Source organism: Danio rerio, chromosome 5 (assembly GCF_052040795.2).
Source record: "Danio rerio strain M-AB ecotype USA chromosome 5, GRCz13ab, whole genome shotgun sequence".
Classification (NCBI taxonomy): Eukaryota; Metazoa; Chordata; class Actinopteri; order Cypriniformes; family Danionidae; genus Danio; species Danio rerio.
Window position 1 is genome coordinate 48,099,044 of NC_141025.1, and position 27,432 is coordinate 48,126,475.

Consider the following 27,432-nt stretch of genomic DNA (forward strand, 5'->3'; position numbering starts at 1 on the left):
GGTTTACATGTAGCATGTGCTGCTCTCTAGTGGACAATTTCAATTTCTTTTTTTTTTAACAGTCTAAATTTAATAATTTTTTTTCTTTTTCGTTTTTTTTTTATTAACAACAGTTAACAATTGACATTTAAAGGCTTAACTCGTTAATAAGGCAATTTAGGGTTCTTTAACGTAAATATATATTTAATTCTTTAACTTTAAAATATATTTTTCTAACTTACAATTTCTCTGAAGAATCAGTTCGGCTCTTATAAAATAGTGTTCTATAGGTATGGCAAATACAAATACGATAGCCAAGTCCTATGGAGTAATTGGGAAACCAACTTTATCTTAAAGTCACTGTAAAATAAAGTTCAGAGTTTTTTTAAACAAACACAATATAATTTTATACCAACTTTTGAAGAAGATACAAGTCTTTTTTTAAGCCTTAAGTCTAAATATATTTATCTGTATATACACCTATTATTTCAAAAACCCCACACCTTTAATTTACAATGGCTGCGTCTGCTCTTACATAAAAAAATATAATAACTACGCCACACCCACATCTGAAAGTAATTTGCATACGGATTGTTTCCTGATGTGTGTGCGCACGTGAGCACTATAAAGTATTCCATTCAGGTCAGGTAGACGCCAGAAACTGATAATCTGGCTTCCGGAGGCACGATGTCGCTCACTGTGAAAAACATTTCTGTCATTTACAATCCTATCAATCAGAACAATACTTTCACCAGCGGGGATTATATATCGGGACAAGTCATTCTGGATGTGGTGAAAGACACTCAGATGCAGTCGCTGAGTGTGAAAATTAAAGGGAAAGCAAATGTTTGCTGGTCAGAGCATTACGGTAAAACCACTGTTAGTTATTCGGATAAAGAGAAGTTCTATTCGGTGGAGAGGTTTTTTGTTCAGACTGACACAAAACAAGGTAGGTGTCTGCTCGACTCTTTTAGTTTTTTACATTGAAGCCTAGTCGATTTAATCAGCATTTTGCATGTGATGTAACTTGACCTATTAGGCACTGACCATGAGATGTTGAAGGATCCATCGGGACAGCCTTGTAAGTGTTTTGATTGTTATTATTGAAAAAAAAAAAATAAACAGAAAATTATGCTTATTTTCTTTATTTACTTTTTTGATTTGTTAGACTCTTCGGTGGTGGCCCCAGGTCGTCATCTTTACCCTTTCACCTTTCAGTTGCCCGTACAGTAAGTATTTTAAAAAGAAAAGTGGCTAAACTTTACAATAACAGTGCATAAATAATGGTATACTAATATGTAAACTAAACGTTTTATTATTATTATGAAATAGTGATGAGTTAAGGAATGCACTAATCTTTAACCTACTTAAATACATCATCACATGAGTCACATGATTTCATGTGTGAATAGTAATTAGGCTACCTGTTAGAACAAGTTTGGACTATTTGAAGTCACTATTTATAGTATTAGCAAACCACTAATAACACTACTAGCTTAATAAACTACTAATTAGCTGTTTATTAATAGTTAGTAAGATATATTGGGTTTATGTTTGGGTGGAACTGGGGATGCAGAAAAAGATAATATTTTATAACTATTAATCAACAGTTATTATCTTAGTAATAGGCTGGTAATAAGCCAGTAGTTAATGGTATGGATTGTGACCTAAAATGCTACTCAGGTTTGTTAATTAATGTGTTAATAATCACTAATCTATTATCACTCATTATCTTTTAATGTAACTTTATGTCATTACTTTACTTGGAGCGGCACAATGTCATCAACTCATTCTTAACTTTACAAATTCCTGTGTTTAAACATTACAGTTCTGCACGTCTGTCTAGTTTCTGTATACAGTGAAAAACAATAGAAATACATTTTGTCTACATCAAAATGAACAGTTTAAACACAGGAGTTCATGAGTAGTTAAGATTGTGTTAATGATAATGTGCCCCTCCAAGTAAAGTGATGACATAATACATTAACATTTCATGTTGGTTACATTTATCTTGTGTTGTGTAGGTTTAATACATTAATGTGATAATCAATACATTAACAAATATGTTGTAGTTAAGTTAGTTCTTGATTAGCACATGCCTTAACTCATATAAATAACATATGAATAATTCATCATTCATTTACTGTTACTGTAATGTATTGCTGCACAATACTGTACATTATTTCAGCATCAATATCAGAATGTGCGAATCTGCAATAGTCACATCGCAGGATCTGCAGTATTGAGTTGGGATTGAAATTATCTAGAAAACACAGATTTTTTTAGGCCTGCATTTGATACGTCTACGCAAGATTTCAAGCAAATTTAAACCATTTGGGCGCTTGAAATGATAAAATGTGTAGCTTTAACAAAGAAGTGGATCATAGAATCTTTTCAAATTTGTCCTGAGACAAGAATGGATGTTGTTGAATAGTTTTATGAAGGTTTTAGAGTTATTTCACAATTGATCTTTTAATTTCTGTGCCTTAATACTGTTAAGACTTTCCAGAAAACTGTAAAGCACTGTTTATTTAATTTGTATCTTTGTTTTTTTTTATATATATATATATATTTATTTATTAGCACAGAAAAGCTAAATATCGCAATGTCAGTTTTTCCAATATTGTGCAGCCCTACTGTAAAAATGTTACCGGCAAAAGAAGTAAACAAGTTTAGTAGCTTATAACTTGCTTAGTAGTGAAAAGTGTTAATTCTTTGCACATTGAAGACATATAGTTGAACACAACTTCATAGTTAAACAGGCTTTTTTATTTATTGTTATTATATTAGCCTGTATTTATTTATATTTATTGTTTTGTAATTATATAGGCCTATTAGATCTTTAAGAATTTCAATCAATGAGACTTTCATGCTGTTCAATTTACAGGCACTTCCCATCATCCCTCAAAGGTTCAGTTGGAAAAGTTCTCTACACTTTGGAGACAAAACTATGCCGATCATTGCGTGTGTCTAGCAAAGCCAAAGCAGAGTTTAACTATGTTCCCAGTGCTGACATTTCCAATCCTGAGCTAATGGTAAGACTTAGACTAAATGCCATGTGGTGTTTTTCTAATCTACAGTATACCCAATGTTCCTCTCTGTCTTTTTGAGCATCAGTTGCCTAAGTATTATGTTTGTACTTGTTTAGGCTCCTCAGTATGGAACCATAGATAAACAAATGAAGTTCTTCAACTCTGGGAATGTCTCCATGAACATAAGCACTGAGAAAATGGCATACTATCTTGGTAAAACTTTTTATTAAAACACCTCTATAATGTTTATGTTCTTTGTCAATAAGTGCAAAGTAGATACGCACACTTTTCACCCAGACATTTCAAGGCAGCCTGTTTCTGTATGTTTTAAACAAGATGAAACTGCATGTGAAACTAGACATAAAACAAATTTGAGCTTCATGCTAACTCTGTCAGTAGTCTTGTATAGAAAAGATTAAGATGTTGAATGTGGTCTTTTCAGATATTGTGCTTCTACCATTTTAATAATTGACAAGGAAGCTACACATTTCAAGCTTGAAATCAGCCAGTAGCCCCCTCTCGCAACCAGCCCACACACCACTTGCACAACTGGTTATACCTGTTTATACTTCTCTGTTTAAATAGTCCAGCATAAACTCATGGATACACATAAACATCATTTAAAGAGATTGAATTACATGTATTCATATCCATGGGGTTAGTTTGATATCACCAAGTAGGACATTTATGTTGATCCTGGACTTGGATGTTGAACATTCCAATTAGATTTAAGGTATAAGTTTGTAATTTATGTCAAGTTTAGGCTTACTGTTAGGGTTATGTACTTGTATTTCATTTTTATCCAACTATTAATACACTCTGGTTTTAGGAATACAGTGCATCTGATTTACAGCTGTATTATTCACAGCAACAAGCAGACACTACAGATCTAAAGTGTCGTTAGAATCTTTAAAAGATGCTTGCTCAGCTGTTTAACTGTCAGCTTATGATTTGAATCCAACGCGGAAGAAAGTAATTCCTCATACAAAAGGGTTTTTGAGACTCCATGTTTGATTTTGTTTTTATATACATAATTATGCCGTCAAACTTTTGTATAAACGCAGTATTACACGCGTAGTAGTGTGATATGGCTGTATATTGGAACTGGTGGGGGCACTAAGGCACTCGGCCAAAACACTTACACGCCTCCCACCAGTGCCCATATACTGCCATATAACACTGCTACTTGTGTGATATTGCTCATATATATATATATATATATATATATATATATATATATATATATATATATTATTTATTTATTTTTTTTGATTATTGCAAATTTATTACAAATAGATAACCGAAAAAAAAAAAAAAACATATGTACATAAGTGTTCACAGCCTTTGCTTAATCCTTTGTTGATGCACCTTTGACAGCAATTACAGCCTCAAGTCTTTTTGAATTTGATGCCACAAGCTTGGCATACCTGTCTTTGGGAATGTTTGGCCATTGCTCTTTGCAGTACCCCTTTTAAGCTCTATCAGGTTGGATGGGAAGCAATGATGTACAGCCACTTTCAGATCTCTCCAGAGAGGTTCAATAGGATTTAGGTCTGGGCACTGGATGGGCCCCTCATGGACATTCACTGAGTTGATGTGAAGCCAGTCCATTGATATTTTGGCAGTGTGCTTTGTGTCAATAGCCCCTTTCACACATACAGACCTTTCCGGAAAATTACCGGCAATTTTCCGGAAAGGTTGTATGTGTGAACAGGTCCTTTTTGAAAATACCGGTAAATTCGTTCTGGCTATTTTCCGGAAAGAAAAGTTGTAACATTACCGGTAATTTGCCGGAATGCTGCGCTGTGTGAATGCAGAAGGAAGATTGCCGGAAAGAGCGCGTGCACGTCTAGAAAGTGCTGACGTGAGACGTCTGCTTTAGCCAATCAGAACACTTAGACGCATTCACGTCCGCGCAGTTTGTGAGATTAAAAGCCTTTAAATATTTTCCCAGACGCGTTTAGCTGCTAGAAGTTAGTCAGATAACGTTTTTATGTTCTTCTTAATTCCAACTGTGTAAATAATCATCGATAAGATGCTTATGATAAGCCGCTGTTTGTTTACCTTCAAGCTTCGCGTGTGCCTGTGAAATTTGTAAACATTTGACTACATTACAAACTCTGTGGATGATCAGTATTGTGAACAACTTCGATGAAAACATATGGAGGATCACTTTCGCATGTCGAGATGTTCATAATATGTGCATGTGCTGGCGCTCACAGGCTGTTTCACAGGCACACGCGAAGCTTGAAGGTAAACAAACAGCGGCTTATCATAAGCATCTTATCGATGATTATTTACACAGTTGGAATTAAGAAGAACATAAAAACGTTATCTGACTAACTTCTAGCAGCTAAACGCGTCTGGGAAAATATTTAAAGGCTTTTAATCTCACAAACTGCGCGGACGTGAATGCGTCTAAGTGTTCTGATTGGCTAAAGCAGACGTCTCACGTCAGCACTTTCTAGACGTGCACGCGCTCTTTCCGGCAATCTTCCTTCTGCGTGTGCCGTTTAAAGCTCATTTGTGGTGAATGATGTCAGAATTTACCAGTATTTTGGAATGGATGTGTGAACGGTCTTTTCTGGGAAAATTCCGTAACGTCCTCGCCTGTGTGAACAGCACTTTTTTGAAAATACCGGTAAAAGTCGTTTCGGAAATTTTGCAGATATTTACCGGTATCACTGTGTGAAAGGGGCTATTGTCCTGCTGGAAGATGAACCGCCGCCCTAGTCTGAGGTCAAGAGCACTATAGAGCAGGTTTCATTCAGGATGTCTCATTCTTTCCCTCTATCCTGACTAGTCTTCCAGTCCCTGCTACTGAAAAACATCCCCACAGCATGATTCTGCCACCACCATGCTTTACTGTAGGGATGGTATTAACCTGGTGATGAGCAGTGTCTGGTTTTCTCCAAATTTAACACCTGGCATTCACTTCAAAGAGTTAAATTTTAGTCTCATCAGACCAGAGAATTTAGTTTCTTATGGTCGGAGAGTCCTTCAGATGCCTTTTGGCAAATTCCAGGTGGGGAGTGGCTTCCTTCTGGCCGCTCTACTATACACGATTGGTGGATTGCGGCACAAATGGTTGTTTTTCTGACTAAGGCCCATCTCCCCCGATCACTCAGCTTAGATAGCTGGCCAGCTCTAGGAAGAACCCTGGTGGTTCCAAACATCTTTCACTTACAGATAATGGAGGCCACTGTGCTCATTGGAACTTTCAGAGCAGCAGAAAGTTTTCTGTAATCTTCCCCAGCCTTGTGCCACGAGACAATCCTGTCTCTGAGGTCTACAGACAATTCCTTTGTCTTCATGCTTGGTTTGTGCTTTGACATGCACTGTCAACCCATAGACAGGTGTATGCTTTTTTTAAATCACGTCCAATCAACTGAGTTTACCACAGGTGAACTCCAATTAAGCTGCTGAAACATCTCATGAATGATCAGAGGAAGAATGTACCTGAGCTTAATTTAGAGCTTCACAGCAAAGGCTGTGAATACTTATGTACATGTGATTTTTCAGGTTTTGTATTTTTAATAAATTTGCAACAATGTCAAAAAATCTTTTTTTCCACATTGTCATTATGTGGTATTGTGTGTATAATTTTGAGGAAATAAATGAATTAAATCCATTTTGGATTAAGGCTGTAACAAAAAATGTGGGGGAAAAGTGAAGAGCTATGAATACTTTCCGGATGCACTGTATATTATAGTTGGGGTTAGGTTTAGGTGTAGGGAATAAGTGTGTATTACGTTTTCTCACAGGACTGATGTTCCATTTACAGCTAATCAAGCATCACATCCACCACATACAGTTCACAGAACAGTCTTGAATTGTTTATCACACATTACATAATTCTGAATAACTGAATGACAGTTTTGTAAAAATGTCAGACAGAAACATAGTTTTCCATGTTAACATTTTATGTAATTGTAGATAAGTAATGATCTAATGACCCAATTGTTGTGTCTTTCTGCAGGAGAGGGCTTAAAAGTTTTGGCCGAAATTCACAATGGCTCTTCCCGAATAATCAAGCCAAAGTACTGCCTGTATGAAAAATACAGTTTCTTTGCCAAAGGAAGGAGAAAAATTCACACACATGACCTTCTTAAAGAGGTGGGGGAATCTGTTGAGCCAAACTCAAAGAAAACCATCACGACGGTGCTGACCATTCCTCCCAGCCTTACAGCCTCAATCCTAAACTGTAGGATCCTCAAGGTTGAGTACAGACTGAGGGTGAGTTACAGCTTTCTGTCAAAAATAAAAACTCACTAAATCAAATAGTTAAGCGGTTCAGTAAGCTGACCGGGTGTCACTAGCCAATCTAGAGGCTGTGTACACTAGGCAGCTAATGAAAATCACAAATTCAAGTTTAAGTGACACTGCTCATCCCCTACACTCAGAGTTTCAGCTCCTTCCTTCCGGTCGCAGGTTTCTAGTATTAAGCTGCAGAACGAAAAGATACAAAAATAGTTTCATACCAGCAGCCATTAGACATTCAAATAAGGCATAGACTAAAGCAGAGATGTTTTGGTGACTTGTATATTTTAGATCATTTTAAACATTTACTTGGGTGAGGGGGGGGGGGGGGGGGGTGGGTGGACACTTAAAGTAACTATTTATTTATTCTTTATGTTTACGTTTTATGTCTTAATGTGCATTTGTTGTTGTTACTGTGTGAGTTCTTTTGTGTGGCACTGTTGTGAGATGAGGACTCTTGACTGCAAACCAAATCTACCTTCAGGTATAAAAAAAAAAGTAACTTGCCTACCTACCCATCTAAAGCAAAAGGTGCATTCAAATACATGCATGCATGCATACATGCATAAATACATGCATGGTGGCTCAGTGGTTAGCACTGTCACCTTACAGCAAAAAGGTATCTTGTTCATTTGTGTTTACATGGGTTTCCTCTGGGTGCTGTTGCTCCTATAGTCCAAAGACATGTGGTATAGGTGAATTTTGTAAACAAAATTGGCTGTAGTGTATGTGTGTGTGCGTGAATAAGAGAGTTTATAGGTGTTTCCCAGCACTGAAGTTAGTATACCTTTAGTTCTGCATAAAACATATGCCAGAGATGCCAAAGCAACACAGTAAAATCTTCAGAGTAAAATTTACTTAGTTCAGAGAACATTTGGTCCCTCTCTAAATTGAGCAAAATTTACTCAGCAACAGAATTAAAGTTAATGAGTCAATGATGGGGTTATTTAAGTGATGATTGAGCACTGATGATGAACACCTGCTGTTAATAAGCAGAAACGGAGAAGAGAAACACAAAACTACATCTACCTTCAGTCACAGCCGTAGATTAAATAAACTGAAATAAAACACATTAAATCTCTCAAAGTCTCAGCAAAGGATCATTAAGTAACTCCACAAACAGCAGCTTTACTTATTAATAACCTGTTTGGCCTTATTTCTGCCACACTCTATAAAATTACATATAGTGATAATATAAAGAATTAACTTTTTTTTTTTTTACAACATTACAACTTTTGTGTTTAAGCTGTCACCATTGAGGAGAACAGTAGCTGCTTTACTTGGACTCTGACTCGATTTCTGCTGTTAGTTTTTCTTTGTTTGCCAAATAGTGTATTGTGGCAAATATTGTATAAAGAGAGCAGGGGCCTGTTTCAGTAAGGAGGTTCAAACAACTCAGAGTTTAAACTTGAACTCTGAGTTGATTTACTGAGAGATTAAAAACTCAGAGTTTTCGGTTTCAGAACAGCTGATCTGAGTTGGGTCAATCAACTTCGAGTAGACCAACTCAGAGTTAAGCGCGCACACCGTGACTTTAAAAAGGCATTATCAATGGAGCGCAGACATTACGAGTGACTATGGCAACATCTTATAAAAGAGATCCCCATTTCTTTCTCCAGCTGAACTTGATGTTCTCATGCAAAGTTATAGCAAATATGAGTGTGTATATATTTGAAAAGAAGCAACCATCAGTGAAGAAGAGACAGTTAGCGTGGGAAAACAGCTGCTCAAGTTAATGCCTAATTTTACTTTTTAAGTATTTAAATATTTAAGTATAATAAAATAAGTAATGTAATTTGTGACGTTTATATATTTTTTTCTAAATTTTTTTATACATTTATTAGTTTTAAATGATTTAACAGTGCACTTGTGTGTCTGCCTTTTTTATTGATCAAGTGATAGAGGTTAATATAACATTTAGAAGGTAAGCAGTACTAAAAATATTTTTTAGAATAATCCCATTAATCTAGTTACATGCATGTCGAAGGTGAATTTAATTTAATTATTTATTAAAAAAGGATAAGCCATTCTCGTACAGTTCTTCTGTGTGTGACTAAAATGTAGGCAATAGCTATGTTTCCATCCAAATATATTACATAAATTTATGTGCAAAACAGGAATATTGCATAAAAGATGCGAATAAAATTCCATCCAACGAGTCATAGAGAAAAAAATCTTCACTTCCTGATTAAACTGGCACCAAATATCAACAGTAAAAACAGAATTTACTGTGGTAGAAGAAGCTGCGTCAATATATTCTTTATTTAGCCTAATTAATGTACTTGCGCCTCGATGTCAGAAGACAATGCTGAAACACAATGAACACGTGGGGGCGTCTGAAGCCATGAGACACGGAAACGCTTGACACGCACCAGACGTTCGGAGGTAATTAATAATATACACTAATACTGAAACAGTTAAGGTATTTTAGAATGACTAAAACAATATTTAAGACATGTTACAGTGTGCTCAGCCTGCTGGTTTGTCCGTTTACACACATTTTCATTATCATATGATCATGATCTTTTTTTTAATGTACATACTGTAATTTGTTCAGTAAAAGTGTTTCCATCGTAGTTTATGTGCACATTTTCTATCGAATAAAAGTTTATCCTACTCAGTTATGCAAGTTTTTTAATCATATTTTAAAAAGTTATGTGCATCATGACGTTTCTATCAATCGTTTTTATGCACGTATCCAAAATGAGCATTAAAATAGGTGGGTGGAAACGTAAGGCTAAGGCGAGAAATGCCGCTTCATCTTTAAAAAAGGGGAGGAGACCGACAGAAACTCTGAGTTTAGAGAATAAAACCTGCTTCTGACCAGGTTAGATTCACAGAGTAAGTTACCACAGTAACTGACTCTGAGTTAAAGTTACCTTTCTTTCAGAAACAGGCTTGACTTACCCTGCTTTCTCGAGTTTTACAAACCTGCCATTTTGAAAACCCAGAGTTTCTCTCATTTCAGGGTTAAAATACTCAGTTTTCAGTTTTCAGTTAACCTCCTTTCTGAAACAGGCCCCAGGTGTTCTCTGGATAATTGACTCTGTGATGGGTTAGTCATTGGTCAAATCAGTAAAATTGGTTTTGACTTATTAAGTTTGAATAATGTATCACAAAAGGAGCACTGTATTAAGAAAATGGAGCTCACCAATACCTTTATCAGATCACATTGAACATCTGAAAGACTTAAAACCCACAGACATAAAGAATCAGCGTTTGCTTCTCAACTATGGTGAGTTTTATTTTCCTACAGTGCATGCTGGGAACTATGGATGAATGTCGTATTATTGTCTTAACATGCACAGCAGCCAAAAAAAATCTCTAACCACTGTTGAGATAGATACACTGATTATTGATGTCTGTGTCTCTAAAGTGATTTAGATGCTCAATGTATTTTAATATAATACCACAGTTGAGATCCATTCTCTTGAATAACACTGAACTTTGTTTCTTATATGATAATCCATCATTTAATCATAATTTCTTGTACAGTTACTGTTATCAAGAGTAAGAATTCACACAGGATCAATCTACTTGATCACATGTGCACTTTTTATACTTGTTATTGCAAGTAAAGAAAATTAACATTAGAAATTGAGTCCAAGTAAATCAACCACTTTTCTCCATGATGGTGACATCAGGCGAAAAAAAAAAAAAACTTTTTTTTTTTTTTTTTGTAAAATGTAAATAACTAAAACGGTTAATTCTCAATAAATCTCATATGGACTTTTGTGAACATCTGACAGAAATAAAGTCAATCAGGTAACCAATGAGCGAAGCTGCTGCTGCTTCTCTTCTGTTTCTGCTTATTAACAGCAGGTGTCTTCATCAGTGCTCAATCATCATGTAATTAACCCAATCATTGTCTCATTAACTTTAACTCTGCTGCTGAGTAAATTTTGCTCAATTTAGAGAGGGACCAAATGTTATCTGAACTGAGTAAATTTTACTCTGAAGATTTTACTGTGAAGACAAGGTAAGTTTGTTTAAATGGCACAATTCATACACAATGGTAATTCAAAGTGCTTCATAAAAACAGTAATACAAGAAAGAACAAAGAATAAAATGATTAAAAACAGATAATAACAGATTAAAATGTATTAAAACAATACTAGAGTAATTGGTGTAGTTCATTCTGCTGTGGCGACCCTGATAAATCAACAACAAAGCCGAAAGTGAGTGAGTGACATTATGCAATGCCTCAGACCAATCAAAAGTGGTTTATGCCAGTTTGGAGTAGGTGCTGATGCCACTGTCATAAGTGGCATCAAAGTATCATTAAATCCTTGACTCCAGAGATATTTCACCATGTCAATGATCATGTGTGTTTTAGGTTTATTTTACTTCATCTCTTTTTGTTAATGTTTATTGCTCATTTGTTGTTTATTTTGTACATTTTCACACAGATGTATTCAGCTGCATGACTTATTTGCATCTACAGTATCTGTCATATGACATTTTTTAAATATTGAATAACTCAAATACCAGTCTATTTATTATATAATGTGATCATCATCGTTCGTTGACGTGGTCTGTCATGACTGCAGCAAAGTTAAGAGCACCCAAAGTGTCTGACTTGTAGGCTCTGTTTTCATCTCCACTACCCGAGTGTACTTGGCTCGTCTCATTGCCGTCTGCAGCCATGGTTCAAATCAAACACACTTAATGACACCTAAAGTAATGTGGACTGTGTGATCAAAGCTGGATCTTGATGTGTTTACAGTCTTTTAAAACAAGGCTCAAACAGAGATGACTGTATGTCTGTGCAGTCTCTATCAAATAATTGGTTTGTCATGTGTCTAGGTTTACCTGGATGTGAAATATGCATCAGATCCAGAGATCAAACTCCCAATAGTGGTTCTTCCTCTTCAGCCTGTATCAGGTGCAAATGGCGCTACAAAAAGTGACTTTGGAATTTGGAATCAGCCACAGCCAGGCAGTGCAGGCCCCATCCCGCCTCATACAGCTCCATCAGCCCAATCACAAAATATGGCTGGACCACCTGGTCAGCTTGGTGCTCCTGATTACCCTGGACCTCCCGTTGGTCAGTTTTCACCTCCAAGTTACCCTGGACCTCCCCTGGGTCAGTTTGGGGCTCCTGCTTTTCCTGGACCTCCAGGTCAGTCCGCTCCCTCTTATTACAGTGGAGCTCCGGGCCAGTTTGGTTCTTCAGTTACACTTCAGTCAAGCACATCAGCTCCACCTCCATATCAGGAGTTTAAGCTTTATCCACAGCTGCCAGATCAGCCAGAAAAATCTTGACAAAATCATTTTAGAATCACCTCATAGGCTCCTTTTATTGTTGTGTTGTTTAATAAAGCTTTAGTCGCACTGTAGTTTGGGGGACCATTTCTCCCTTTTAATGAACCAGTAACTATGACTGGCGTATTTGCTGAACGTCTGATTTGATGCTTATTTATAATTTGGTTGGTAATAAATTTAGGCACAGGGTAGAATTACAGGATCTCAAATGTGGTCATGCAGAATAATAAGGCATCAATAAAGTGCTAACAAACAGCCAATGTGCTAGTAATATGCATTGGTCCCTGAATGAATACAAGCCTTACTGCATCATATCAACAATGATCTATATTATTTTTTGCAAGTTACTAATTGACGCTTAATGAATAAATAAATCAGGCAATACGAATGTTATCACTCGATTGAATGGGCGTTTTCAGTGGTTATCAGTTGATCGATATGGGCCAGTAGAAGCCATCTGCGCCTACTAGTAGGCTTAGAAGGCTATTACTATCCATCCACTTGGTTAATCAGCTATAGATCACATTCAGCTGTGACCGGAAGTTAACGATTGAATTAAATTTCCCATTAATTGTATTTTGTTAACATCTACCCCTACACAACCCCAACTATCACAGTAATGTAAAAACTGGAGTCTCCAGGAGATCTGGAATCTTCTTTATTAGTGTAGCTGTTTAACCATGTGGATGGATGATAAAAGCCTTCTGACCCTACCAGTTGGCGCAGAATGCCCCTACTGGCCCATATCTATCAGCTGATAACCACTGACAGTGTCCATTTGTTTTGAAGTGAATTCAGTACTGTTCCTCAGTAGTGTTCTTTGCTGTATATATTTAAAGGGAAAATTATGTGTACCCTGTGTACCCAAATTGTTATAAAATGTAAGTGTTCTTAAAGGGATAGTACACCCCAAAATGAAAATGTTATTATATACTCACCCTTCTCTTTTTCCAAACCTGTTGAACACAAAATATATATTTAATATAGCTGTAACCATTGACTTTCAATAGTGTTAGTTTTTCCTACAATGGGAATCACGATACAGTTTTCCGGCTTGCTTGAAAATGTCATCTTTTGTGTTCAACAGAAGAAAGAAAAATTTAAAACCCCTTGTCGTGAGTAAATAGTAAATTTTCAGTTTTGGTTGAACAATCCCTTTAACAGGCAGACAAGCTTTTTATTGAATACTGTGACTCTATACTGCATGTTGACCAAGTAATGTATTTATGTATTCATGTATAAGTAAAATGAAATTGATTTTACTCACAAATGTTATAGGATCAGTCTTGTGAAAAAGGACAATTGAGGATTGTGTAGCTTATCATTGGATAAGTTCACACAGGTGTTGGCTACTCTTTAAAGCTACATATTACGATGTAACCTTAGGCCTTTTAGCAGTTAAAAAACAAACCAACGTAAAGTCTTGAAGAGGACCATTGCTTTAGTTGTGCTTGCCCTCTGTTCCTCAGCGTAAATGAATGTGTTTTGTGAAACCAGTAAAAACTATATAAACATTTCTTCCATTTTGTATGCCCTTATAAACATAATATAATATAAACATATTGAAAATACTATAATCCTTTTCAAATAAATATATCAAATTTTAACCGATATAATCATTATCTAACTTTCAACTTCTGCTACTCTCACACTATACATTGCGCACTCACCAGAATAGTTGGGGCTAGCTTTTTTAGTTTACAGATGATGTGACATGCAAAGGCTAATGACGTTTGCTGTTTTTCACAAGTCTGCCATTTTATTTTACAATATGAATCATTAAGCTTGTTTGAGATGAGAAAATCTATACAGAACTGTTGAACAGTGTTCTCTGCAAGTTCATGCTCATTGAGTCTGTGTGGTCTGCCTTGCTTGTTGCATGCTGGTATATGTGCTACATGTATATGAAATATGTTGATGTGTTTAACCTTTTCCTCAGTAAAACTGTAAAGAAGACTTTTAGTTGACACTGTGGTTCTTGTCGATTCAGAAAATGCAGTTCAGCAAAATTAATACAAGGCACTCGAGTATTTATTGTACTCCTGAAAATATTTTTGTGTAAGAAACTGGACATATTTTATGAATTATTTAATTTGTTAAATTACAACTTTTATAATAGGTTAGCACAATGAACAATACAACACACATTCTTTCTCTGTGTAAACAAACAGCATAAGCTAACGTGTACAGTTGTGTCTGCATATACGGCATTATGCAATAAGACATTCTTGCTCCAGACAGATGTGAAAGCATTCAGGACTATTTCATGGATAAATAAATGCTCAGTTTTTCATTCACTTTGTTCCTTCTGGCAATTTACATCGTTTCACTTTAGAAGACATCAATGTATCATCAGGAGCCACAGGTATAAATTTTTTTCTTATATATATATATATATATATATATATATATATATATATATATATATATATATATATATATATAGATTTATTAATCTGGGGTCCCCACAGTGGAATGAACCGCAAATTTATCCAGCATATGTTTTATGCAGCAGATGCCCTTCCAGCTGCTACCCATCACAGGGAAACAGCCATACACTCCCATTCACACACATACGCTATGGACAATTTTAGCGTACGCAATTCACCTATAGTGCATGTTTTTGGACTGTGGGGGAAACCGGAGCACCTGGAGGAAATCCACTAGATATGGATTATTATACACACAGAAAGATCTACAGACTTTAGTTTTCAGTTTGTCTATTATATTAATAATTAAACATGCTAGCATGAAAATTAAATTAGAGAGGGAGGGGAAAACAAACATTTAAGAGCTGAGTTTGGGAAATGGTGTCTCAAAGCACCCAAAGTGGTTCCTGAGCATTCTTAATAAGAGGGTTCCCCCTCTTATTGAACCATTAAACTCCCTCAGAGTCCTCTGAAAATACGCCTTAAGGTTTACCTTAAGGAACCTTTAATTTTTTACAGAGCTCATTAAATTTTAAATATAATTGAAAATAAAATTGATTAACTTTACAACATTAAAATTCAATCTATTTTATTAGCAAAAAAGCACATTAATCCCATAATATCACACAATATCCTCTGATCTTGTAGTTGGTGGATGTCAGAGGCAAGTGGGAAACACAAATACTACACACAACACTGATAAAACAACCTTGAAACAAACAAAAGTGGCAAATTGATTGCACATTCATTGGCTCTAAATGTATTAGAAGTTATTTCATTTAATGTAGCATTTTTAAACTGCATATTATTAATAGCAGGCAGTTAAGTGCACACAATAAAAAACTGAAGCATAACATTGAATTATAGGGATGCATTGAAATGCTAATACTTGGCTAATTCACAATCAAGCAGAAGACTGAAGACAATACCAAATACACTTATTCTGCTTTTATTATTATTTTTTATTTTTAGAAAAGTCATGGCACGCTATGCCCCGTAATACCATACAATTTGGCCCTTCTTTTACGAAAGCTGCAGAAGTACGTGCTGATATTTTATCCAGAAAAAAGAATGATATGTACATTTTCTGAAGAATATAAATAAATATGTCTGTTTATTAGTTGAGTGCATAGTGTTGTTTCAACAATGTGTGTTTATATAATGTAAAAAATAGATATTCGTTTAGTGTACACTACAACCCCGCCAAAATGATCCAACAGACACAAAGCAGTATTTCCTGTCATCTGTTCCAACATTTTTACTTGGAAAAAGGTAATTTTTCCTTTATTAGGTACACATCCTGACAAAGTATCAACAACAAACAATAACTTGGCTTCTAGTTGATCATTTGGTATCAGAAGTGGTTTATATAAAAGGTAAAGGCCTCTAGATTACGCTTATTTTACCAAATAAAACATGATCATGCCTTGATTTATAATTATTTAATTAGGACAGTAAGGTCTGACCTTGCTTAGACTAAAAGTCTTGTCACTTAACAGAAATAATATAGAATATAAAGTCATGAAGCAGTGGAAAAAGAATGAATATTGTGTATGACTCCCATGAGCTTGGACAACTGCATCCATACATCTGTGCAATGACTCAGATAACTTATTAATAAAGTCACATGTAATGGCAAAGAAAGCGTTCTTGCAGGACTCCCAAAGCTCATCAAGATTATTTAGATTCATCTTTAATGCCTCCTCCATCTTACCCCAGACATGCTCAATAATGTTCATGTCTGATGACTGGGCTGGCCAATCCTGGAGCACCTTGACCTTCTTTGCTTTCATGAACTTTGATGTGGAGGCTGAAGTATAAAGGAGCGCTATCCTGGTGAAGAATTTGCCCTCTACTGTGGTTTGTAATGTAATGGGCAGCACAGATGTCTTGATACCTCAGGCTGTTGATGTTGCCATTCACTCTGCAGATCTCTAGCACACCCCCATACTGAATGTAACCCCAAACCATGATTTTTCTATGACCAAACTTGACTGATTTTGTATGAATCTTGGGTCCATGCGGGTTCCAGTTGGTCTTCTGTTTTATTTGTTATGATTGTGATGCAGTTCAACTAATGATTCATCTGAAAAATACACCTTCTGCTACTTTTCCAATTGATCAACTAGAAGTCAAGTTATTATTTGTTGCTCTTACAAGTGGGATCAATGACAAGTCTTTTGTCAGGTAGTGTATACAGTACATTCCTCCATGGGGATGTTGTTTTTCTCAATCAATGGATTTTTAAACTGAGTCAAGCATTACTCAGACCTGCAGCTACTCTCCACGGTGGATGTTGATTGTTTTTAAGCCTCCAGTGCCTAGACTGTAGACATTTGGCCAAAGGAAAAATGGTTGTGCACAGCTGAGCTTGGTTTATGTCAAGAATATATTTCCTTTCACTTCCGTCAATTGGTGAAGTTTGTGCCGCACTACTGTAACCACTGGCTTGCTTGGCTTTGGACTAGTTGAGCTTTCTATTCTGTATTTCTATGCCCTCGACTATGCCAAACATTCAAGATCACTTTTTCAGATCACTTTTGTTATCTAGACGGTTTAGTTTCATGCATGCTCTGGTGCCTGCTGCTTCTTGAACCTTCCACCGCCGCCAAAACAGTCAGTGAGCTTGTAACTTTTCAATTGTTTTATACATTGCAGTCACATTAAAAAAAGTTACCACTAGGATATTAGTGAAATACTGATGCTAGCAAATATTTATTCTATGTATTTATATTTTATTTCCCAAATGGAAACGTACTGGTTCACTGAACAATGCACTCAAAAACAAATCTATTAAATCCCCAAACTCTTTTAAACTTCTCCCAAACACAAGAAAAAAAAAAAAAAAAAACATGATGTCTTAGCTGTTTGATGATGGTCCTTTCTTCTGAACAAAGAAAAACATTGAGTGCGTTGAAAGTCACTGATCCACTTCTTCAAACTCACAGGTAATGTTTGAATGAAACTGCATGATGGCCTCCAAGAAAAATCGTCCAAGATTAATCAGACATCATACCCTTACAACATTATGGAAAGGCTTAGATTGAGCTTAAAACTCTAGGTTTCTCAACTAATACTTCAAAAAATTACTATTAGTTTGAAGTAGCCTCAAAGAACCATGTGTTCCATAAAAAAACTGACCCCTTTCCTCTTCTTCTTCTTCTTCTTCTTCTGGTGTTTTATGGCGGTTTGGCAAACCAACAAAAAATAGGTGCATTACCGCCACCTAATGATCTGGAGTGTGGATTTGACATAATTGGGGTAGAAAGAAAACACTTATATATACATTAAATGACTATATTAAATTATAATAAAAAAAAACTAAATTCTATGCATTATTCCTATATTTCCCAAATATTTAATTAATATCTCATGAATTTTTGATTGTCTAAGCCCGTTTCCTAGCAAGACTTTCAAAGAAATTACCTTATCTTCCAGCTGTCCTAATTCTTGTATTAAATCAAACCTCTCTCTTTCATAAGCTGGGCATTCTAAAATTATATGATTGACTGTTTCCAACTCTCCACAATTATCACACTTCCCTGATTCATGCTTTCCTATTTTATACAAGCTGTAATTTAATGACGTATGGCCTATCCTTAAGCTGCGTCCCAAATGGCACACTATACACTATGCACTCATGCACTATGTACTTATGCACTTACACACTCAACAGGATAGTATATGTATGAAGTGGTGTCCCAAATGGCACACTAATGTTTTTTTTACTAAGCGGAAATTCAAACCGTTTCCCTAATGACGTTTGACGGTTGCCAAATCAGTGAAATAAACGACGGAATTATCAAATAATACCTGCCATGAGTATTTCCGCATTCACCATCGGGAGGCGCTATCATCACTCTCGTTGGAGAAATTTGCTTTCACCATCCAAAATAAATAAAGTTATCCAACATGTGCGTCCGATAGCTCCGCCCTTTCCGCTACGTAAGCAAACCTGCGGTCGTTGAGTGCGTGAAGTGTCCATCATTACACACTTCATTTTAGCGGCTGAATGAGGGCATCATCCGGGTAATTAAAGTGCACTTATGATTTTTAGAGTTTTCAGTGTGAACACACTACTTACACTGTTTATACTACAAAATGGCGTAGAATAGTGCATAAGTATGCGATTTGGGACGCAGCTTTTAGCTGCGTCCCAAATGGCACACTATACACTATGCACTCATGCACTATGTACTTATGCACTTACACACTCAACAGGATAGTACATGTATGTAGTGTTGTCCCAAATGGCACACTAAGGTTTTTTTTACTAAACGGAAATTCAAACCGTTTCCCTGATGACGTTTGACAGTTGCCAAATTAGTGAAATAAACGACCGAATTATCAAATAATACCTATCGTGAGTATTGCCGCATTCACCATCGGGAGGCGATATAATCACTCTCGTAGGAGAATTTTGCTTTCTCCATCCAAAATAAATAAAGTTATCCAACATGTGCGACCGATAGCTCCGCCCCTTCCGCTACGTAAGCAAACCTGCGGTCGTTGAGTGTGTGAAGTGTCCATCATTACACACTTCATTTTAGCGGCTGAATGAGTGCATCATCCGGGTAATTAAAGTGCACTTATTATTTTAAGAGTTTTCAGTGTGAACACACTACTTACACTATTTATACTACAAAATGGCGTAGAATAGTGTATAAGTATGCGATTTGGGACGCAGCTTTAGTCTTGTTATGATGACCCCTTTCCTCTTCTTTTTCTCATCGTTTTATACCCTTTATGTATCTCACCAGCGCCCTCTAGTGCCCTGTAGTTTACATTTGAAAAGTCGTTTCCTTTCATTATTCCATAGATAAAAATAAATAAATAAATAAAAAACAAGTGACAGACATTTCATTCTGTTACAAGCTTAAACTCTCAAACCACTGGACCAGCTGGTAGTCTGCACTGCAGATCCATTCCTGCAGCCCGTGTATGCCTGGCTGCTATACATTTTAAGCACTAGATAATTGGATTCAAAATCATTAAATCATTCTGGAAGTCGACAAGGACACACAAATGCAGCCTGATTGTTAAAGTAAAAGGAATTAATAATAATAATAATTTCACAAAGTCTACCTACTGTAAACTGAACAGAGTAAATGTTATGTATATTTGTTTTCAGAAGGGACACCACAATACATAAAAAGTGTGTGTTAACTATTTCAGCCATATTTCTGACTGTTTTAATAATGATTAAAAAACTTTCATTCCATATTTTTTCATGCATTGTTCCTTTATTATTCTATTCTTTATTTTTTTCCCTTTATTTTAATTACGATATTGTATTCATTATTATGTATTTTTGTTAGACTATTAATTTGTATTGCTTTTGTTTTTATTTGAAACTTCAGAACTGTAAAGTGTGTTGGTGGATTAGGGGTGAAATAAGGGCAATAAAACAATCATAAACATAAGTAAACTGAGATCATTAAAAGTGTTTTGAAAATGTATGGTTACATCATACTAACAAAAGTGTTTCTTAAGTTACTGTAATAAATGTCATAAATAATGACCATTTAACATATGTAATATATTACTGTAATAGGCCAGAAGATCCTCCCCATATAATTTTTTTTTCTGTAATCATACACATTAAACATGGCATTTAAATTTCATATGACTTCCTAGAAATCTTCAACACAATTTTTCTGATCAATTTTTATTACTTGCAAATCCAATGCAGAGTTTCACCATGTTCCCAGACATGACGTGCCCAATCCTGAACTAATGGCAACGCTAAAATAAAAAATCCAATGTACAGTGCCTGTATTAAATATTTATCTACAATGTTTTGACATTCAGTCATCTCTCTTTTGTCTTGCTTTGGCGCCACAGTATGGAACCAAACATAAAGAGGTGAACTTATTCACCTAATCAAAAACACTGACAAAATGGGATACTACATTGCTAACACTGTATTTATTATTATTAAAACACATTAACATTGCTGATGTTCCCTCATCATTCAATATTCTTTTACTGATGTTCCCTCATCATTCAATATTCTTGTACTGTTGGCCCTTCCAGACACAACTATCAGTAAAAATGACAGGATCAAATTTAAAGTCACAACAATAAACAAGCTGAGTTAAAGTTCCGACAGTACAGTACATTTTAACTTTAGTGAACACACTTTGTTATGCCTGTATTGGTGGCCTTTATGTTTTCTTTTCTCAATGTTTTCTTTTTGTTTTCATGTCCTGTTCTTGTCTCTTCCTGATTGCCCTGCCTTAGGACGTGCCACCAGTGTGTGCTGTAATAGATCCTGGACAAGCCCCCAATTTATATTAGGGCTCAGATGCTTAGGGCTGGTGTCGGAACATAATGAAAAGTAAATACATGAACAAACAGCTAAACAAACTGAAGTTCATTGATTTTCAGGTTCTTTTATTGTGAGACATGAAGGATTTTTTTTTTATTGTATAAAAGAAAACAAAGAATAATAGCACATGAATACCTTCAGGGCTGAGCAATTTCTCTTACTCAACTCCACTCCACTTCACAAAAAAAAAAAAAAAAACAACGAAAAAAAAAATACAAACACTTCCTTTTCTCTTTGATTGGACTTCTAAACGGAAAACTCAATAAAACTTAATAAATATCTTTTCTAAGTAAAATGTTTGTATTTCTTTATTATTTTGCCTGCTGACTTCAAAATATACTAATTCCTAATTTATTATTTAATTCAACCTAAACCTATTTAATTGTAGCTTCACTTAAACCACACCACAATTGTGACATAAATTATGGGGTACAGTGAACTCTAAAAAATGCTATTTTGACCTTAATAGTGCACGTGTTGCCAGCAACATATTCACATTTCAGTGTAAGTTACAGCATCGATTGAAATGATTTTAGATACTGAAATATGCATTTCAAAAATAGATATAATGTTGAATATAAAAGTTCTTAATTATTGTTCTACATTATTTTAGAGAAATACTTTTTTAAACGTATCTAATGCTATAGAGATTAATTAAATTATACTGCCATGGCTCCCCCTGCAGGACAAGAATATAAACACAACAACATGGTGCCAACCTAAATGCACTACAAGCGTGGTTCAGTTACTTTTTCCTGCAAATTGCAATAATTATTGACTGTACTGTTCAAAACAGTGACTTTCATACACTCAGAATAATGGTGTGCTAGACAAACTAAATCATCAAAGATGGATTCATCCAAGACAGAAACCCATCGAAGATGGCAGCATGTGTTATTTGAGGCCTTTTTTGAAAAGACTAGATTTGAAACTCAAAGACATACATTTCTTGGTTATGACAACTTTGATCAATGGATATGTAGTGCCGTTCAACTCCATGCTGAATCATTCTTCCAGGTAAGTCCTGCTTTTTCTTCCTCCCATATGATTGTTTTGTCTTCATTTGACACTTGTTTTGGGCCTTAATGACCCCAACATCATTAAAATTAAGATTCTTTATTGGCTTTGTTGGTTCTGTGAAGAACCGTTTGAATTCTACATAAATACTCTAGTAAATGTTTAAATCAGTAAAATGTTCTTTACAACACGCAAACTTTCAAGATCTCTGCAAAGTTCTTAGGGAAACCAAATATGTATCTTTTACTTTACACATAAAATTATATTTTTTGTTTCTCAGTACTGGGCTGCAGCTGGAAGTGCATCAGCTGTGTAAAACATATGCTGGATAAGTTGGTGGTTCATTCCACTGTGGTGAGCCCTGAAAGGGACTAAGCTGAAGGAATGAACCCTATGCTTTACTTGGCTCTTAATAAGGAATATGAGTAAATGTATGCATGTATGTATGCAAGTAAATATAGATAAATAAATATACAGTTGAAGTCAGAATTATTAGATCCTTTAAAATTTTTTTTTCTCTTTTAAATATTTCCCAAATGATGTTTAACAGAGAGAGGAAATTTTCATAGTATGTCTGTTAATGTTATTTCTTCTGGATAAAGTCTTATTTGTTTTATTTTGGCTAGAATAAAAGCAGTTTTTTATTTTTTAATAACCCTTTTTAAGGTCAAAATTATTAGCCCCTTTAAGCTATATTTTTTTCAATAGTCTACAGAACAAAGCATCATTATACAACAACTTTCATAATTCCCCTAACCTGCCTAGTTAACCTAATTAACCTAGTTAAGCCTTCAAATGTCACTTTAAGCTGTATAGAAGTGTCTTGAAAAATATCTAGTAAAATATTATTTATATAATATCTATGAATATAAAGTTCTACAATCAAAATATAAAAAAACGGTAAAAAGCACACACATATAACATTTTTTCTTAATATTTAGTGATTCTAAAATACAGTACTATTTTCTTATTTACTCCATGCCTTTCCCTTTGATGATTTACACTACTTTGCTTCTTTTATTCATTGGTATGCAATTAATATTTGTAGGGATATTTTCAGCAATCTGTTTTTATATTTTGACTATGCAGTTTGTAAGTGGTGTCAGGACATTGTGCTCGCGGCTTTTCCTTTAAACTGTATGGAACAGGCCACAGCTCTTGCCCATCACTGTGAGATTAATTCGATTAACTTTATCCTTTAGTTCAAACTATAGTGATTTTATTTTGCTATTTCATGCTGCCTGCAGCTATTTCTGGCATATTCCCGCACTCATTTTGCATCATGTTCCTACAGAGTCTGTGGTTTTGTTCAGATTAGAGTACAGTAGATATAAGATTTGGAGCTAATTGAGGAGCTGTTTTACTTGGGGTTTAAAAACTCCATTTATGATTCCTCATCAAAACTTTATATTGTGAAAATAAACAGATGATATAGTAGGTGTGATGATATCGCATAATCAGCATGTGCAGTCTTTTTTCTCCCTCAGGATGACATTATGTCTGCCGTACACCTGACACCTGTTTTTTTTTCTTTCTTCTTTCACGTCTGTTTACTGTAAAGCTTAGTTATGTTTACTATCGCTTGTGTCAGTGTTTGCTCAAGCTCATATGAACTCTTTTATGATATATTAATATGGAACTGCTTTATGTTAATATTCATCTACAGCTTTATTACCTAGTCCACTTCTGTTCTGGCAGAATGAATACTGATAAATAGTATATGGAAATATAGAAGCTAAAATCAAGCACAATTTTTAACATTAAATGCAATTAGTAACATTTTTATTTAATGGCTAATTTGTATTAATTTGTACAAATCTCATTCATACATTATGATTTTATCATTTCCCAGTGAGGGGTAGGATTATGGATAAGCGGTATGGGGTCATGCTTTCATACAAATTAAATTGTATAATTTTGTACATATTACTTGCTGAATTTTTTATTTATTTATTTATTTTTTTAAGATTTATTTTTGGCCTTTTTGCCTTTATTAGATAGGACAGTGTTGAGACAGGAAGTGAAGTGGGAGAGAGAGGGGGAAGGGTAGGGAAATGTCCTCGAGCCGGGATTCGAACTCGCGACGCCCTGACATAATATTGCACCATATGTCGGCGCGCTAACCACTAGGCTACTGTACCGACGTACTTGCTGATTTTAAGTAAAATTAAGTAAAATTTTAAGTAAAGCTTGTGAAGATAGAACAGACTGCTAGTTTGCTAAATTTCTCTCACTGTTTTAAAGGGTTACTTTTTTGGTGGAATCTTGGTCAACTTATTCTTACTCCCTAGCTTTGCATTTATCTATAACTTTATCCAATTCACATGTACTGCATGTCTTTGAACTGTACAATAAACTGAAGTATCCAAACAAAGTCCTATGTGAACACAGGGAGAACATGCAGTTTTCACAAAGCAAGGCATCCTAGTGTAGCAGAGGCCAGCTAGTGAAGTGCTATGCAGTTAAGCCTCACTCCTCTGACCTCTAAGGTGCTCTAGCGACAAACACTAAAGTCTTTAGCCTCCTTGGTAGAGGAACCGGCTCCCATGTGGAAAGTTGCCAGTTCGATCCTAGCCTAGAGCGGGTTGGGTGGTGTAGGACTGGCAGGGTTACATTGGTGCTGGGACCTGGATGAGAGTGAGGTTTAGGGGGGTGAGTGCAGCAGATGACAACTAGAGAAGTGCTCTGCAGGTAAACCTCACTCCGCTGACGTCTAACTGTGCATTCACATGGGGCTTCAGCATCACCACTTGACCAAGAGTGTGTCTGAAGTTGGGGCTGACGCGATCACCATAGCAGCGTCAGCCAATGAAATTAGTCCGCAATTGGCTACTGTTTGAGATGAGGTATTTGCATAAAGCAATCAGATTGACTGATGTTTTCATTGGCGCTTAAAAAGTTGAGAATTTCCTGACTTCTGCAGCAAGCAAAGCCACAGAAGCGGCGCTGACATATCCACAATGCAGTTTGGCAACGCCTGACGTCACCCATTAAAATTGAATGGGAAGCGTTGGCGCTGACACCCCATGTGAATGTGGCATAAAGGTGCTCTAGCAACAAACACTAGAGACCATGGTCTTTAGCCTCCTTGTTAGAGCAACCAACTACCATGCAGTGGGTCGATGGTTCAATCCCAGCTGGGAGCAGGTTGGGTGGTGTAGGAGCGGCAGGGATACACAAACTCAACCAGAGACTTGAACCAAAAACCTTTTTGTCCTGAGGAAACTGTGCCAAACACTGTGCTGTCCTGGTGTAAAACTTCTGGTGGAAAAGTTTTAAGTTGATGCAAGAATATGGCTCAGTTCAGTTATTATGCCCACTGGCATTGTTGGAAAAAACCATTTATGGTATATATAATAACTTATAGAGACATCACTTCAGTTTGTTTGTGTGCTTTTTCTTCAGCTTTCAGAAACTGAGAAATGTTTTACTCAGAACACTTGAAGGATTTTAAACATGGAATGTAAGTTAAAGCTGTAGATCCTAAATTAGATTAAATTAAAGTGTTTGCTTTGCTTGTAAATAATAGGATAATTCACCCTAAAATGAATATTTACTCACTGTTTACTCACCCTCAACTGGTTCCAATGAAAACTTTATGAGTTTCATTTTTTGTTTAAAAGAAGAAATAAACTCAATCAGGTTTGTGACAAGTGAAAGGTGAGTAAATGATGACAGAAGTTTCAGTTTTGCTTGACCTATCCCTTTAACATCCACTAGTAAATCCTTGTCTAAGTACTGGCATGTATTCTTAGTAGTGTTATAATCATATTCATACATATTCAGCACTCATATTGTTCACCATGATTAACAGATTTGCATCCTTTCATCAAGCATAATAATGACTAATGAAATATGGAATTTCACGCAGGCTTTGCCAAACACAATTTGGCGGCCAAGTTTGTTTCAATTATATACACAAATATTGGCAAAAGTTCTGTGTATACTACATGTTGCTTTCAAATATTTAAAGGACCACAAACTGACTATGTCCACATAACCAAATACTGATACCACAATGATAAAAATGGATGTAAAGAGTGCACAACCCTTAAATATTTAAGGTAACTAATGATATAAGAAATGTGGTTCTTGTAATTGTATTGCTTATGGTCATGCAAAAACTATTTTACCTCTCTCTCCATAGACATTTTAAATAAAGTGTTAAAATAGAGGTTCTATTGCTCCCATGATTTTTATGGCAGTAATAAGATATCCTAGATTTCAGCTGTACTCAGCTGTGTATTAATTGCCGTCCAGAGGTCTACTCCAAATCTAATCATATTCTCTAGTACAGCTTGGTAAAAGAACCTCAAAACATTACAGAGACCATGAAATCTGAGCCATAAAAAATACAGTCTTTGTTGTAACCTGGTACGTACTCAGAGGCATAGCGCAAAATGCGGAGGCCCCCCTGCAGGGATCGCTGACGGGGCCCCCTGATGAAGTTTGGGGGGGGGGGATGGATGCGTCATACTTCAATTTGCATATCACTGACGTCATCACGTTCTACCGTTTCTGTTTGTTTAACAGCCTATGGTTAATAAAGAGGTATTTATAATTGCACTACACTTTATAAAAGCATGTTTACTTAACTAAATGTATTGCTGTTTGAATACAGTATGTCATTATAGATGTGTAGTGAATGTGCAGTAATCTCTCATATGTAATAAACTCAGACAAGTTCAGAAACTGTCACTAAAATATCTGTGATTGTGAACAAGAAAAGAATAAACGGTCCAATTAATTTGTTAAAATAAAGGAGAAGATCGGTTTGACTGTACAAGGGAAATACCTTCACACTGCCTGTGCTAAATCATTTGTCGTCGGTACGCAGAGGGGTGATCTGCTCTCGGGCTGCAGGTGGGAGAGGCTGCTGTAGAGGACTGACTGGGCCGCCTGTCAGTGCTGTGAGGCGGGGGAGGGGGCGGCGGCATCACACGCAGCTCGTTAAGAAGAGTAGGGACGGTACAGTATGGACAAATGACAGTCTACAAAAAAAAAATCTCCAATAACACACAAAAAAGTCGCTAGATTTGTCGCTAGGGGGGTCTGAAAAATCGCTAAATCTAATGACAAAGTCGCTAAGTTGGCAACATTGGCGGCAAGCAATCAGAAT

At 35.8% G+C, this 27,432-nt stretch overlaps 2 protein-coding genes across 3 annotated transcripts in view; both read left to right on the top strand.

The window, feature by feature from the left end:
- Nucleotides 1-27,432, top strand: part of iqgap2 (IQ motif containing GTPase activating protein 2) — a 457,800-nt gene that overhangs the window by 222,986 nt on the left and 207,382 nt on the right. The gene's annotated exons all lie outside the window — the stretch shown is intronic.
- Nucleotides 595-14,833, top strand: si:ch211-130m23.2. 2 transcript variants are annotated; one of them, NM_001114689.1, is given in 7 exon segments: nucleotides 595-928; nucleotides 1,019-1,060; nucleotides 1,148-1,208; nucleotides 2,867-3,014; nucleotides 3,128-3,224; nucleotides 6,991-7,247; nucleotides 12,078-12,766. In NM_001114689.1, coding segments are annotated over 7 exon segments (1,326 nt in total). In that variant the 5' UTR covers nucleotides 595-666; the 3' UTR covers nucleotides 12,537-12,766.